General features: G+C 39.0%; 1 protein-coding gene across 3 annotated transcripts in view; it reads left to right on the top strand.

Moving 5' to 3' along the window:
• cep131 (centrosomal protein 131) overlaps nucleotides 1–13,118 on the top strand; it is a 76,741-nt gene extending 63,623 nt beyond the window's left edge. For all 3 annotated transcript variants that reach the window (XM_028819050.2, XM_051936270.1, XM_051936271.1), the window contains 3 exons: nucleotides 8,117–8,313; nucleotides 9,569–9,629; nucleotides 12,547–13,118. In XM_028819050.2, the coding sequence (XP_028674883.2) occupies nucleotides 8,117–8,313; nucleotides 9,569–9,629; nucleotides 12,547–12,618 (330 nt within the window). In that variant the 3' untranslated portion in view covers nucleotides 12,619–13,118. The remainder of the gene's footprint in view (nucleotides 1–8,116; nucleotides 8,314–9,568; nucleotides 9,630–12,546) is intronic.
• Nucleotides 13,119–13,699: the final 581 nt, after the last annotated feature.

The following is a 13,699-nucleotide window of genomic DNA, read 5'->3' as shown; positions in this document are numbered from 1 at the left end:
ATTTGGTGAAATGAAAAAATGTTATTTTAGTGAAAATCTACTAGATGGTGCCACTGACTTCTGTATCCAGAAAACTATTTCTTTACACCCATGAGTCAAATACAGTAATCCCTCCTCCATCGTGGGGGTTGCGTTCCAGAGCCACCCGCGAAATAAGAAAATCCGCGAAGTAGAAACCATATGTTTATATGGTTATTTTTATATTGTCATGCTTGGGTCACAGATTTGCGCAGAAACACAGGAGGTTGTAGAGAGACAGGAACGTTATTCAAACACTGCAAACAAACATTTGTCTCTTTTTCAAAAGTTTAAACTGTGCTCCATGACAAGACAGAGATGACAGTTCTGTCTCACAATTAAAAGAATGCAAACATATCTTCCTCTTCAAAGGAAACAGAGAGGAAAGCAAACAAATCAATAGGGCTGTTTGGCTTAAGTATGCGAAGCACCACCGGTACAAAGCTGTTGAAGGCGGCAGCTCACACCCCCTCCGTCAGGAGCAGAGAGAGAGAGAGAGAGAAACAAAGTCAAAAATCAATACGTGCCCTTTGAGCTTTTAAGTATGCGAAGCACCGTGCAGCATACTTAAAAGCTGCACACAGAAGGTAGCAACGTGAAGATAATCTTTCAGCATTTTTAGACGAGCGTCAGTATCATCTAGGTGTGCGAACAGCCCCCCTGCTCACACCCCCTATATCACGATCACAGATAGTCAGCGCAAGTGAGAGCGAAAGAAAAGTAAGTTGGGTAGCTTCTCAGCCATCTGCCAATAGCGTCCCTTGTATGAAATCAACTGGGCAAACCAACTGAGGAAGCATGTACCAGAAATTAAAAGACCCAGCAAAAAATCTGCGATATATATTTAAATATGCTTACATATAAAATCCGCGATAGAGTGAAGCCGCGAAAGGCGAAGCGCAATATAGCGAGGGATCACTGTAAATTAGTAAAAAGTATAAAATGTCCTGCATAAATATTTGAGATGATATATTTGATAACTCAAATCAGTTATGACAGGAATTAATTTAAATGGTAGCCTGATTGGCTTTGTAGCATGTATCATTTATGTATTCTGAGATTAATGTCATCTCTTATATATACAGTGGTGTGAAAAACTATTTGCCCCCTTCCTGATTTCTTATTCTTTTGCATGTTTGTCACACAAAATGTTTCTGATCATCAAACACATTTAACCATTAGTCAAATATAACACAAGTAAACACAAAATGCAGTTTGTAAATGGTGGTTTTTATTATTTAGGGAGAAAAAAAAATCCAAACCTACATGGCCCTGTGTGAAAAAGTAATTGCCCCCTGAACCTAATAACTGGTTGGGCCACCCTTAGCAGCAATAACTGCAATCAAGCGTTTGTGATAACTTGCATTGAGTCTTTTACAGCGCTCTGGAGGAATTTTGGCCCACTCATCTTTGCAAAATTGTTATAATTCAGCTTTATTTGAGGGTTTTCTAGCATGAACCGCCTTTTTAAGGTCATGCCATAGCATCTCAATTGGATTCAGGTCAGGACTTTGACTAGGCCACTCCAAAGTCTTCATTTTGTTTTTCTTCAGCCATTCAGAGGTGGATTTGCTGGTGTGTTTTGGGTCATTGTCCTGTTGCAGCACCCAAGATCGCTTCAGCTTGAGTTGACGAACAGATGGCCGGACATTCTCCTTCAGGATTTTTTGGTAGACAGTAGAATTCATGGTTCCATCTATCACAGCAAGCCTTCCAGGTCCTGAAGCAGCAAAACAACCCCAGACCATCACACTACCACCACCATATTTTACTGTTGGTATGATGTTCTTTTTCTGAAATGCTGTGTTCCTTTTACGCCAGATGTAACGGGACATTTGCCTTCCAAAAAGTTCAACTTTTGACTCATCAGTCCACAAGGTATTTCCCCAAAAGTCTTGGCAATCATTGAGATGTTTCTTAGCAAAATTGAGACGAGCCCTAATATTCTTTTTGCTTAACAGTGGTTTGCGTCTTGGACATCTGCCATGCAGGCCGTTTTTGCCCAGTCTCTTTCTTATGGTGGAGTCGTGAACACTGACCTTAATTGAGGCAAGTGAGGCCTGCAGTTCTTTAGACGTTGTCCTGGGGTCTTTTGTGACCTCTCGGATGAGTCGTCTCTGCGCTCTTGGGGTAATTTTGGTCGGCCGGCCACTCCTGGGAAGGTTCACCACTGTTCCATGTTTTTGCCATTTGTGGATAATGGCTCTCACTGTGGTTCGCTGGAGTCCCAAAGCTTTAGAAATGGCTTTATAACCTTTACCAGACTGATAGATCTCAATTACTTCTGTTCTCATTTGTTCCTGAATTTCTTTGGATCTTGGCATGATGTCTATCTTTTGAGGTGCTTTTGGTCTACTTCTCTGTGTCAGGCAGCTCCTATTTAAGTGATTTCTTGATTGAAACAGGTGTGGCAGTAATCAGGCCTGGGGGTGGCTACGGAAATTGAACTCAGGTGTGATACACCACAGTTAGGTTATTTTTTAACAAGGGGGCAATTACTTTTTCACACAGGACCATGTAGGTTTGGATTTTTTTTCTCCCTAAATAATAAACACCATCATTTAAAAACTGCATTTTGTGTTTACTTGTGTTATATTTGACTAATGGTTAAATGTGTTTGATGATCAGAAACATTTTGTGTGACAAACATGCAAAAGAATAAGAAATCAGGAAGGGGGCAAATAGTTTTTCACACCACTGTATTTCTCCTCTGGTTCGTTCTGCTTACACTTCAAAACCGGTCCCGCCCACACGCAGCCAACGTGGCATTTCTCGATTCCTATTCGTCCTCTTCCATGTCATGCACTATACTGGCCTGCTGAGCGTAGTACAACAAGTACTTGAGGTGCTGCCACAACGGTAAAGTAGCTTTACCACCTTTGCGGGAGCCACCTGTGTCTTTACAAAAGCTTCTTACACAGAAAACATCAGAAGCTAAAAATTATCGTGAACACATTCGAGAATTCAACTCTTCTCTAGCGTTTGCTTCCATGGGTGCACAGATAGCTCAACCTCCTGGCCACGGACCATACTGTTTTAAAATACACGGGCAAATTCAGCACCAAATCTCTCCACTATACGCTAACACTTCTACCTCTCCAGGATATGGACAGTTGTACGTTTTTGACACAGCGCAAGCTACTGAAGTACGCTTACAAAATAAAGCAAACTCTGCATGCAGCGAAAATGTACTTCTCCAGCTAGATTCCATGCTCGGAACCATCAACCGCTTTGCTAAATACAAACACATGCATGAAATCGCTCAGTCCAATCCAACAGCATCTGTACGAATGGTTTTCAAGGAAAGCCCTAGGCAGGATTTACAACGATACAATGCCCCGACATGTCACACCAATGTTGCAGCGATTTTCGTGGGAGAAGATGGTGAAACACCTGCTAAAAGGGACATTTGCATCTATCCCATAGGCAACTCCTATAAACAGATTTCCAAGTTAAATATGAATTGTGATCCTATGGTTTACCAACTTTAATTCCCTTACGGAGACATTGGCTGGCACAAAGATTTACAACATGTCCCCGATAAAAGAACCGGCAAGCGAATAAGGCTTACTCAATGCCAATTTTACGCATACAGATTAGCAATGAGGAATACATTTAGTATTTTGCACTCCAGCAGCAAACTATTCCAACAGTATGTTGTAAATGCGTATGTTAAAACAGAGGGCGCGCGTCTCAACTATCTCAGATTACATCAACAAGATCTGCGCATGGAACTATCAGACGCACTGCAAGCAAACGCTGAAAATAACAACGTACGTGTAGGCAAAATGATCATATTACCGTCCACATTTCCAGGAAGTCCAAGATACATGAAACAAAACTATCAGGATACCATGGCCATAGTACGTAAATTCGGAAAGCCTGATTTATTTATCACTTTCACATATAATCCTTCTTGAAATTCTACATGCACACTGCGTCTTTCAAGAAGTATTTATTTCTTCTTGATTTCTGAATTCCTTTCTCACCGTTTTCCATTTCTTATTCTTACACCGCCATATGCTACGACGGGCATTGGCTAGTAATTTATAAATGCATTATAGTGAAATAAGCTACATTCCAATAAAAGTGCTTTGCCTGTAAAATTTATTTCATACAGTATGTTGCACATTGTGTATAATAATTTCCTTAACTGCATACATATTAGAATAAGACTGCTATCTGTTTTTCATAGTACCTTGACCATTTTCACACTTTGTCGTAATACATTTGATGTAGGATATGTTGGAGTATATTACATTGTATTTGTTCAGTTTTCATTTAATGATGATTTAATTGTTGGTAAAGTGATTGTATTAATGATTTATGCTAGAAATGTAAAATGCTACAACATGCATACGTTCTTTATTTTGGATTACTGTGCTGAGCAGGAAAACACAGGCACTCCCATCATTCCTGCTGCCCTGTGCACTTTAGAATATACAACTCTAAGGTACAAGGTGAACCACAGCAGATTTTTTATGAAGCTGATGATCATTGCATATTGAAGTAGAGCTTGTCTTCTACTAAACTTTCAAATGTTGGTATCAGCATGGATATTATATCCACACTACACTAATAACATATGTAATGAATTCATATTTTAAACACGTCATCCAGAGGGAGCTGGAATATGAAAAAATGTACAAAGTCTATTTGAAAGTTTGAGTGATGAAGAATTACTGAAGCAGGAGATGCAATATAATAATGACAAGGGTATTAAACTTTTGTTTGCCACTTCTGTCATCCTACAAAGGGCAAAATGTGCCCAAATGCCCAGACCTCATTTGCCATATCCTAATTTACCTAAACTGTTCCATGAGATCTTCACTGTGGCCATCAACTTTCAATCTGTGTGTTAAACATTCAGGCATTAACAGTACTGCATGTCAAGTATTTACAAGCAGGGCCATGGTGAAACTTTGCTAAAGATTGCATGATAAAGGACCCTCTCTGTATTATATTTTTCAATATCATCAAAGTACAACTGTTTTTGTATACTTTGCCTTTTAATTTATACCATTGACCATGGACTGTTTGTCCAGTTAACCTAGCATGCTTGCTTGAAGCCCAGTTTCATTAGAAGGGTCCTTCGGCAAACAAATGTAATCAAGCTGCCGCTTTGCCAGCTCTGCTGCATGGGCTGGTTAGAGGGGACACTTTTTCTTGACAAGATACCACATATGTCCCTCAATGTTTAAGAGCAAAGATGGTTGCAAATGTGATGTTTACTGTCTACGTTTTCAATTCTGAGTAAATGGAATGTTGGTGATGGGGTCAAAAATTTGCTGTCAAGTTAAGTTCATATTGTTTACAATATTTAAAATGTCAAGAAAAAATGAGTTTGTATGTTTGTGTGTGTATCTCTGTGTAAAATTGAAATTGATTTTCATGCCTTAAAATTATAATTTTCACTGTAAAATGAGTTTTTTTTTTTAAGAACCGTCTCTTGAGATGTCTGTACTAAATGATAAGACTTACAGTATATACAATGATAACTTTGTAAAAATTGACCTATCTTCTTCAAACAAGTTGCATATTGTTAGCCTTGTTATAGACTCCAGACATGATGTTTTGTCCAGTATTTATCCTCATATGCTTCAAAAACAGTTTGACCTACATATATGCAATGATAACTGCCATAGACACTGTGTAATTTAACTGGGACTTTTGCAGTCTGCTATGTATAGTCATGTTTCCAGGCCTATTGATCTGCAAAATGTTTGTGGAAGTAGCTTTTAAGAAATAATAATTTATTTAGATATCCATGTATACATACACAGAGGCACACATAAGCACATCTGTATATACACACACACATGCAAAAAATAATTATAAGTGAAGATAGTTGGCCACTTGTTTGCCCAACCAGAGCATCCATCCATCCATTTTCCAACCCGCTGAATCCGAACACAGGGTCACGGGGGTCTGCTGGAGCCAATCCCAGCCAACACAGGGCACAAGGCAGGAACCAATCCCGGGCAGGGTGCCAACCCACCGCAGCCAACCAGAGCATATGCTTGATAAAGTAGAGAAAGAAACAAACACACACTGGTAGATCTGGACATTGGTATTAAGCCACCCCTGTATCAATCTGTCTATCTATGCAGCTTGTTTACTTCAGTCAACCCCGTGTGTTTAGTTTCACATTAATTGTTATTTAAGATGTTCTCTTGATTTGATATCCTTTTCATTTTACCATACATTTGTTTGTGCACATAGTAAACATTATACAAGGTAATAAGTTGTATTATATTGTAAAATATTCCATTAAGTGATTTCCTGTAGAATCAGTAAATGTAATTTACATGAAAGTACTGTATGGACCATTCCTTTTTCTTTTTTTTTTTTTTTTAAATTGTGGCAGTATTCACAGAAAATCAAGCATAGGTTAATTCTTTCTTTACACATTCTTAAAAAACAGTTGTAGGTATTCAAATATATTAATATTTTTCCTCGATAATATGTGTGTGTACGCTGGAAGTACTAAGTTATCCTTGCATATTCCAAGTTTTTGTCCCAGTAGTAGTAGTAGTAGGTATTCAAACACATTTTTTAATCCTTGCAAACCTTTTATACACTGTTTATTTGGTTATCCCCACATGAACAAATTGTTTATATCCCCTGCCCCCCATTTATTGTTATATTGTTTGCCTCATTGAAATCTGAATAGAAAATGTAGATGTTTTTGTCAGTGTAGATTTTTTGTAGCTCATGTATTTTGTCTATCAGAGTGTGCTTATTGTTTACATGTGGAGTGACTCACAGTAGGATACCTTTCATGGTTAGGATAACCGGGTGACGTGCACTTCTGCACTTAATGAAAATGAACCACACCAGAGACCATTTATAATTAAACCAAGATCCAGCTTGTTAGACAAACTTTAGGTATTTTATTAAAGTGCTATTTAGCACTTTAATAAAATACCTAAACTTTAGCAGTGATGAACTGTGAAAAAGAATTCTGGAGAGCATAAGAAAAGCCAGCAAGCAGGAACAATCTAAATAATGCACACTAACCTTGCCCTGATGTTCTGCCTGGACAGCAGTAGTTTCCTCCTGGCACACCTCCATGTAGATCTAATTTGTGAATCCTCCTTCTAATCAGCAGTGGTTACCCGTTGGTCCTGTGATGAAATTCTGGGGTTCTTAGAAACTTCTTTCAGCATCTTGCATTATGTTCTTGGCCTGAACCTGCTGGAATGGCCTGGCTAAGTTTGCATTTGTTTAAAAAATATTTTCACTTGTTGATGCTCTTCCAGACATTTTCCAGTTGTTCAGAAATCTTTTTAAATCCCTCACCAATTTAATAGGCATCTGTAACCCCCTTTCTGAAGACTGCATGGAGCCCTTTCAATCTTGGCATGTTAATAACATACATACATACTTTACAACAAAGAGTAAGCAAAACTAAATGTCTGAAGTTTAATTAAGACAAGCTCAGACAAGATTCTCTCTAACGATGTTTCTAATCACTTGCAAGTGATTCTAAGTGCAGGCATTTGATACATGTAGGGGTGTACTTTTTCCACATGAAAATGTATTTATGTTTATTTAAATCATTCAATGGACACCAAAATGTACACGTGACATGATGTCTGTTATATTATAGCATATTTATCTATAGATATTGTTCAAATGAAGATCAAATCATGATATGTCCACATAATATGAGAAAAGAACATTTCATGGAATGAACTTATTTTTTCACTTGATTCTACATTAATAATTGGGATAATTTAGATTAGGAGGGGACATGACTGAAGTGCTCAAAATCATGATGGAATATTAGTACAGTGGATTTAAGTTGTTACTTCAAAAAACGTTCTTGAAGAATACAAGGACACATGAAAACATGTTAAGGGTAAATGTCATATAAACATTACAATTTTTTGTTGCCCTCGGAAAACTATAGGCACACGGAGCAAGTTACCCAGTTGTGTGGTAGACAGTAGGGCTTTCGGAACCTTCGAAACTCAACTTGATGTAATGTTAGAGAAATTAGGTAGTTAGGACTGATGAGCTTTGTTGGGCTATTTTAACAACCTGTTCTCATCAAAAAAAATCTAATGTCCTAAATTTTTGGTTTTATTCACAGATAAAAGACAGGCTAACAGAGGAACGTCGGAGTCTGGCAGACGTTATCCGGCAGGAATTTGCAGACCGACTTGTAGCCACAGAGGAGGAAAATAAACGCTTAAAGACAGAGATGTCAGAAGCAAAGGCAAGGCATAGACTGGAGCTAGAGAGACTTACCCATGATAAAGAGGAGGAACTGGCGGAGGTTCACAAGAGGTAACTGAAGGGAGCAAGCCTGATTGATACAGTATGATAGGATTAGGAACAAGATGGAATTTTATGATGTTGTGAATCAGTCATAATGAAAGCTTTGGGAAAAATCACATTAAAGCTTATATTCCTAAATTAATGGTAAAATGCATAATATAAAGGTGGAAAGTAACCTAATAATTATATTAGGAAATGAATAGCAGCAAGAGAGAGATGATTGTTCTGATGGGATGATAAAAATGGTGCAGGGTAAGAGCATTTCTAGTGAACAATAAAACTAAGATCTTTTCCTATGCGATTCTTAAACAAAATACAGTAAACCCCAGTTTTCCAAGGTAATGTAGTTACCTTAGCTGAAAACTCAGATAGAATATATGGCCCCTGTAGTGGCAATGCTGTGCAGAGAAGGTGGGGGGCTGACACAAAGATATATATAGAGAGAGAGATCAGCTAACATTACCAGAGAGGAAGTACACAGCTCACAGCAGTCAGAAATGGGCTCTGAGCAGCTGACTGATGGAGTGCTGCATTTACCTCACGCAGCAATGCGCTCACTTCTGTGCCAGAGACCATGGGTTCACCACTCACCATAATGCAAATCTTTGAAAAGAAATACTTTGTGGGGTGGGTCCACAGCAGTTCAGTTGGTAATAAGGGTGGAGTGTTGTGGCGATGCTAAACAGAGAAGTTGAGGGCTGACACAGAGAGATGAACTTATGTCACCAGGGAAGTGCACTGCTCATGGATGGCCAGAGACGAGCTTTGTGCGGCTGGCAGATTGAGCTCTTCATGTAGCTCACACTGCAAATCACTCGCCTCTGAGCCAGAGAACATGGGTTTGCAGTTCCCATGGGCAGTTCACCGCAGCACTTTGAAATGTATAAACAAAAAAAAATACTAAGTAAACAAAACAGTATAGCATGTGTACACGGTCAACACTGATGACATTCTGACAGTAGGTGAGGGAAGGGTGAGTTAATCCTGCCCACATTCCCACAGTTACCAGCTCCTCGATCACTCACTCTGTAGGGTTGAGTTTAAAAGTATAGTATTTACATGCTTGGTACAGTATTCATGGCAAAGCTTAATGAATTATAAGAGAAGTAGTGTATTACAATTAAGGGTTCACCTCTGATAATGCAGAACCTCGATAAATTAGGGCACAGATAATTGAGGCTCTATTGTATACTTAATAATAGTTACATCAGTGTTATGAATGAATGAAGTTACATACACTATTTTTGATGCTTTTAACCTTTAGGGTCAAAACTGCAATACTAAAGAAGGATGAAGCTGTGAACAACCTCCGAAAGCAACATGATGTAAGTAATGCAATGCACAGGTTAGGTGGTTGGTTTATCTGTCCTTGGTAAAACAGCCTCCCAAAAGCATGGTTTGCTACATGCCCATTCTTATATTTATTCTTTTGTCAGTATTTTTAAATTACTACTTAAAGACTCATCCAAATTTTAAATTTGTTACGATCGCCAAGGCCTATATTTATATCATTTTCAGCACTGAAGGACTTGCTGACTACTGAATTGTGTACAAGAAGCATTTTTTTGCTGTGGTGAAATTTCTGCAGACAACGCATACCAGATTCCTTTATCTTTCTTGTCTTGTTTCCTTCTCTTTCTTGCTACCTAAATTATTTTCATTCACACTGTTGTCCAGCCCATGTTAAAACCCAATGTAATGTAGTGTGCAACTGAAGACAAAATTTGAAAAGAACTACCCCAGGCAAGAACTGACTAGTTTATAGATTAGGATTAACCCGAGAAGGTGGCACAAGATGCAGCTGTATTAAACTATATGAAGAGTGCATAAAACCTGAATCATGATATTTGAAAAGAGTGTTGGTTGTAGAAACAGAAATCATTTGAGTGGTGAGGGAAATTGTTTGTACAAAGCCAATCAAGACTTTTAAGCGTCCATAGAAGAGATCTTGAAAAAGATTCTGAGCTTAGCCATAAGCCAATGTACAGACTTAAGAACTGAAGTTATACAGTATGACTGCATTTTCTAGTTCTAGATAAGTACCTTCCTGCATAATTCTGAATTAGATGTAGTGTAGTATTTGAATGATTTTGACAGCCTTACATTAGGACATTGTATAAGTCACTTCTGCCTGATTATGCCATCAACGTATGTACCAGGGGGCAAGGATGGGAAAACCAGTATCTCCCCCTAGACGCTAGATGGCAGCCTCACTGGGTTGCAGCGGTGCCTCGGACTCCCCCAGGGCTTCATGGGGGTTGGAGTTCTGTGCAGCCCTGTTGGGTTCCGCAGGCGCCGCCAGGGGGTGCTACAGCAGGAGCTGCTGGTTTTGCCACACCCGGAAGTGCATCCGGATGTCGGCAATCAAGCACCTGGAGCACTTCCGGTACCCAATAAAAGGAGCCAGCGACCACCACTCAGCGGCCAGAGTCGGAAGAGAAATAAAAAGTCTTTGGTTGTTATACGTGCCTCTGTGTCGGGTCAGGTGCCTATATAGCGCCTTATTGTTACACCACCTTTTTGGACCTCTAAAAAAACATCTGGGTGGTCGTCGATTCAAGACAGATGATGTTGTGAAGAAAGCAGTACATGAGTGGTTGCAAGTACAAGATAAAGCCGTTTATTCTGCTGGAATTCAGGCACTTCCAGGCAGGTGGCGCAAGTGCATTGAGAAGGTTCGTTCCATTTTCCAATAAATCCCATTGACATATATATATAACATATATATATATATATATATATATATATATATATATATATATATATATATATATATATATATATATATATATATAAATGACTGGAATGTTACCAGTGTGCCTTTGGTGTGTCATTGTTTTAGTCATTTATTTTGAGCCAGAGTAGTTTTGACAGACTTTATGGTGCTGTATGTGGGGGCTAGCTTGTTGGTAAGGTAACTGGCTGAACCCTCAGTTTTTCATATGGCCTGTACTGTTCATTGTAACAGCAATAGCGTCATTACATGTGCTAGGTGATAGCACCAACCTCTAAGGTGCTAGTGCCTTATGCCTATCCCAGACCCACAGAACACAGAGGAGAGGCGCTTTAATGGCACGTATGATCTTGCATTCTCAGTTTCATAACAAAACCAGATCCTCTCGAATGCAAGTGGCAGGTTCCTGAAGTGTCAGGTGGGAGAGGCAGTTCTACAGCACATGATTGCATACATATCAGGTTAATTAGCATACTCCATATATAGATGTTGCAGGGCGGAACTCAAGGCACATTCACATTCGTATATTTACAAGGTGACTGATTTAAAAACAGTAAATGGAATAGTAATGTGCATACACAAGATTTTATAAATCAGATCTTTTTTTGCTGAATCCATGAAGTTTTATAAGTGAGGCCTCTACTGTTTCTGGAGAATTCCCAGGTAGGTCTCCGTCCAGTCGGATATGCCTGAACCAGATCTGGGGGAGCCTTCTGGGGGTATCCTTATGACATACCCAGACGACCTCAACTGGCTCCTCGCGATCCAGAGGAGCAGTGAATCTACTCTGACGCTCTCCCAAAAACTGTAGCTGAGCTTCTCTCCCTGTCACACAGCACCAGGCCGGCCACCCTGTGAAGAAACTTAATTTCTGTCACTTGTACTTTTGAAATCATTCTTTTGGTCATGACCCACAGCTGATGATCAAAATTGAGGACAGGGATATATATAGACCAACCAGTAACCTAAGTGTTGTCTTTAGTCTCCACTCCCAGTTCACCACCATGGACCAGTACAGCTCTCCAATGCACTTGTAAATCTCACATTTCCTTTTTCCATCATTTGTGATCAAGATCTCGAGATACTTGAACTCTTCCACTAAGGACAGTCCCCCACTGTGGAGTAAGCAGTCAACTCCTTTCCACCAAAGGACTGTGACCTCCGCTTTAGAGGTGCTTGTCGAAGGTCACAGTCAGATGAGGCATAGAAGACAGTATCGTCTGAATCGTGGGAAAGACCTACATGGACTGACAGATATCCCACAGATTATGAATAGATTTCAAGTGAAAATTATCATTGTCCTTTAATTTTAAATCAGCCAAGAGAAAACCTAAACTTATATTAATAGCATGGAGTGGATAGAGCGGTCTGCCTGCTTTGTCAAAGTATGCTTTCAAGTTCTGCATCTGACTCAGGTTACATTAGTGATATTCAGAAATTGGGCATTTTTTTATTCCTAAGTATATAATTTCTGACATTTTATTTTATTACTTTTTCTCTCTGAACAGGCTGCACTTAAACGTGCTGATCATTTGGAAGCCTTACTAGAGCAGCAGCGCAAACAGCTACTGGGAAAGTGATTTGAATCAATGGCAAGTAGTTGGAGCCAGAAGCCATCCTTGGATTTCTTTGGCATGTATTTAAGTGATGAGGAATAAGTGTCCACAGACCTCATCTGCAGTGACCACTTATCTGATCTCTCTGATTCCTTTAAACTCTGTGCTAAGTGGCAAGGAGAGCTGTCCTGTTGTATTCCCTGATTTAAACAGGGCTTTAAGTAGCTCAATTAGAGCTGGTATGAAATCCAAATGGAAAATTGCAATTCTTGCCTGGGGCAGAAAGAAAAAAGAAAACTTCTGAAAAGTATACAGTACATGTGGTTATTGCCAATATTGTCCTGCATTTTTTATTTTTATACATCTATATGTATATTAGGCTGGATGAACTGATATGAAAAATAGTTATTCATAATTAGTAGAGAGAGTGCTTTATAAATAGCTAGAGTATTTAATAACAAAGGCCCTGTCGTAATGTTTTACAATAAAACACTGAAGAGACAAACTAAATATATTGCTTTAATGTCACCCACCCCACTGCAGGAATGGCAAGTTCTTTCTGTTAGTAGTGTTATGCTGAGTGTGGATTATTTTACCTTGAATTTTGTAAGAGTTTATATTCTGTCTAAATAATACTGGAACTAAATGCATTGGGGGTATACTAAAGGAGCATTAGAGGAACAAAGATTGAAAATTGGCATACCAGGTATAAAGAATTTACCTTTCATAAAATGAGTGTCCCTGTTTTGCATTTTTATTAATAGGAGTTAATATTTTTGGATGACATGCACTTTAAAAAGCAGCACAGTATGACCAAACAGGAATGACCAGCACCCCAGCAAAAATAAGAGAGCAAGCGGTAAGAAGCCTCCATGTGAGCAGTCAACTGTAGCTGTGGGCTAACAATATATATATTGTTTAAAGGTTATATAAAACGTACTAAAGTCCCATATTCAGTGATGGAATTAAGCCAAGGGTTGGAAAACGTGAGACGTCCACAGGATTTCAGTAAAAATTAGTAATGGCAACACAGCATGACTGCTGTTGATTATGTGAATTTAATCTGAAGTGAACCTCAATTAATCTGAAGTGAACCTCGTTCTCT

This window comes from Erpetoichthys calabaricus, chromosome 14, assembly GCF_900747795.2.
Source record: "Erpetoichthys calabaricus chromosome 14, fErpCal1.3, whole genome shotgun sequence".
Lineage (NCBI taxonomy): Eukaryota > Metazoa > Chordata > Cladistia > Polypteriformes > Polypteridae > Erpetoichthys > Erpetoichthys calabaricus.
This window is presented reverse-complemented; position numbering and strand designations above follow the sequence as displayed.